Source organism: Lutjanus erythropterus, chromosome 3 (genome assembly GCF_056507025.1).
Source record: "Lutjanus erythropterus isolate fLutEry1 chromosome 3, fLutEry1.hap2, whole genome shotgun sequence".
Lineage (NCBI taxonomy): Eukaryota > Metazoa > Chordata > Actinopteri > Lutjaniformes > Lutjanidae > Lutjanus > Lutjanus erythropterus.
Genome location: NC_139319.1, coordinates 37311716 through 37314109, shown reverse-complemented (window position 1 = coordinate 37314109; position 2394 = coordinate 37311716). Strand labels below are relative to the sequence as shown.

Genomic DNA, 2394 nt, shown 5'->3' with positions numbered 1-2394 from the left:
GAATAACTGTGATTAATGTAGAGAAAATAAACAAGAGATTGAGAAACACTTTAATCTCACAAGTTACTGATAAATAATTAGTGAGACCTCTTACTTAAGGACTTGGTGAGTGTCTCCTCCTCTACGAGATGAAGCTGGTCTTCTCTTCCTCTTGTACCTCCTCCACTCATTCCTCTTGTACCTCCTCCACTTGAGAAAAGGCAAAAGAGAGTTAGTCATCTGGCCTCTCTTTAAAATTGTGGTGTCTACTTACCTGTGGCAGATATTTTTCTTTTGAGTCTGGCAGACAAAGTCTCTGCATGGCCAGACTGCTCTAGATCTGAGAACAGAGATACAACACTCAGCACAGAGTTGGTGGATTTTACATTGTAAGTCGGCAAATCGTTTGTTAAACTCAACAAGCATCAGAGTCAGTTTGACTGCAGGATGAGACGGCACTGTCTTCTTACTTGTCTTCTGTAGAATAGGATGTACGCTGACTGGCAACGCTGCTCACACACGGAGGCTCCGGTGGTTTCCTCGACAAATGAGTCATTGTAGGTGAGCCAGCGGTCAGCAGGGTCGTCCATGTCCCCATCTGGGTGCACCCCGTCGCTGATGTAGTGTCCTAACAGGAGACCAATGACTGTTAGTTTGGGTGTCTTGACATGTGAGGTTGCATTTGCATGAATTATTGCAATTACAATTTCTTGAAGGCACTGATAATATGTATAACATCCAGATATATGATGTGTCTGAGAACCTGATAGAGGACTGCAGACTGTGACAGTGTCTTACCAAAGATCCCTTGGGAGCCTAGATGACTTATGATGCTCACCAGGCGGTACTGACTGTCACCCTGAGAGGGAACACAGTTAAAAACAGTCAGTTACACAGAAGAAACCCAGCTACAGACAGAGCTCACGTTTCCTTTGGACTTGAACTCAGGTGAGATATTTCTTACCTGGCTGGATGTCACCAGCAGCTTCCTCAAGAGCTCGATTTTGCTGTTGAGTTTCTGCAGGTGCCCGGACTGACTGAAGTGGAAACGCTTCAAGTGCAGCATCAGTACTCTGTAGAGAGGAGAGAAACAGAAAAACATGGCTTCAGAAGGTTGTTGGGATTTTTGCTTCATACATGAAAAGTGTAAAATGTTCAGATATAACGTAAAGTAAAAATGGGGTTAAGGAGTAAATGCTGCGGTATAGTCCTTTAAGGTCCACAGTTGGACTATCTGTGTTGGATGTGATGTCACTTACTTAGGTTGGGTCTTAAAACTGGACTGCCGGACAGACGTGTTAGCACCGCAGTCACACTTGAAGTCTAACTCTGTTTCCTGGACAACGACACAGAGACAACATGCTGTCAGCTGCTGGACAAAACAGACTGTGTTTGGGACTGAAGTGTGTGTTCATGTGATGATGTCACTAAAGGAGGACAGGTGGGTCTTACCATCAGGTAATCCTGCAGCATGTCCTGGACTGAGCTGTGAGGTTTCAGGATCAGAGACAGGCTGCTGAAGTCTTCCTCTTGTGTAGACTGGGCTCCACAGCTACACAAAGGGACAGCACACAGAAAATATTTACTACTTTGGCCTTTGCTGTTATTCAATAATCAATAATTAAACAGGGGCAAGTACAAATGGACTTTTGTAAAGTGAAAAAACAACAGTAATGAAATGTGGAAATTGTTCACAGTATTTTGTATTTGGCCTGTATGAGTTGTATAAGGAGAATAAAACTTCTCCTGCTGTGTGTGATGTCTTTGTCTCTGTTGTCGTACCTCTTGCAGGTCCTGGTGGTCTGCATGCTGAACAGTAGGTTTTCCTGAACAGGGCATCTGTATTTCATTCCAGTGATGGCGGCAACATCCTGCAGTATCGGCGTCAAGCAGCTGATCTGATACAGGACTGTGGTCAGGAACTCGTGGGCGTCCTAAACACACACAAACACACACACACACACACACAAGGTTTGAGAGGAGAAACTGTCTCGCAGGAGGAGGTGAAACAACAAGTATCATCGAACCAGATGACTCACGTTCTGTTGGTTGCCCTGAAACTCAGGAGCCTGGACTGCTACGGTATTTTTGAATGACATGAGGGCGTGGAGTTTGGTCTCCGGGTCGGTGGAGCGGTGACTGCGCACGACGTTCATGAACATTCTGCAGAGGGTGGAGACAAAATAGGAGCAGTAAGTTTCTGGTGTTGTTTTAGTTTGGTCTCCATGGTAGTGTGTGTGTGTGTGTGTGTGTGTGTGTGTGTGTGTGTGTGTGTGTGTGTGTGTTTGCGTTAGTGTGTATGATGCTGCTGTACCTGATCACTTCGGCCACTGGGGTCATATCAAACACCACCTCCTGGCAGCTGATGTCCCTGATGAAGTCCACCAGTGTGATCAGGCTCTGGAGGCTGGAGTT

The 2394-nt window shown here is 45.7% G+C and overlaps 1 protein-coding gene across 1 annotated transcript; it reads right to left on the bottom strand.

Moving 5' to 3' along the window:
• Positions 1-237: 237 nt before the first annotated feature.
• LOC146330482 (ubiquitin carboxyl-terminal hydrolase 37-like) lies at positions 238-2142 on the bottom strand. The gene is made up of 8 exons (XM_084714077.1): positions 2019-2142; positions 1762-1913; positions 1432-1531; positions 1239-1315; positions 944-1052; positions 778-838; positions 450-607; positions 238-319 (listed from the first exon to the last, which is right to left on the bottom strand). The coding sequence occupies exons 1-8, from the start codon at positions 2139-2141 to the stop codon at positions 314-316; spliced, it is 786 nt and encodes a 261-aa protein (XP_084570203.1). The 5' UTR covers position 2142; the 3' UTR covers positions 238-313.
• Positions 2143-2394: the final 252 nt, after the last annotated feature.

What these genes read in the sequence shown, in the direction of transcription:
- LOC146330482 (XM_084714077.1), bottom strand. Translation starts at nt 2,141, where the DNA reads ATGTTCATGAACGTCGTGCGCAGTCACCGCTCCACCGACCCGGAGACC. An exon ending in TTCAGGGCAACCAACAGAAC is followed by an intron (nt 1,914 to 2,018) that starts GTGAGTCATCTG and finishes GTGTGTGTTTAG; the next exon opens with GACGCCCACGAGTTCCTGAC. An exon ending in AGTTTTAAGACCCAACCTAA is followed by an intron (nt 1,053 to 1,238) that starts GTAAGTGACATC and finishes TCCTCTCTACAG; the next exon opens with AGTACTGATGCTGCACTTGA.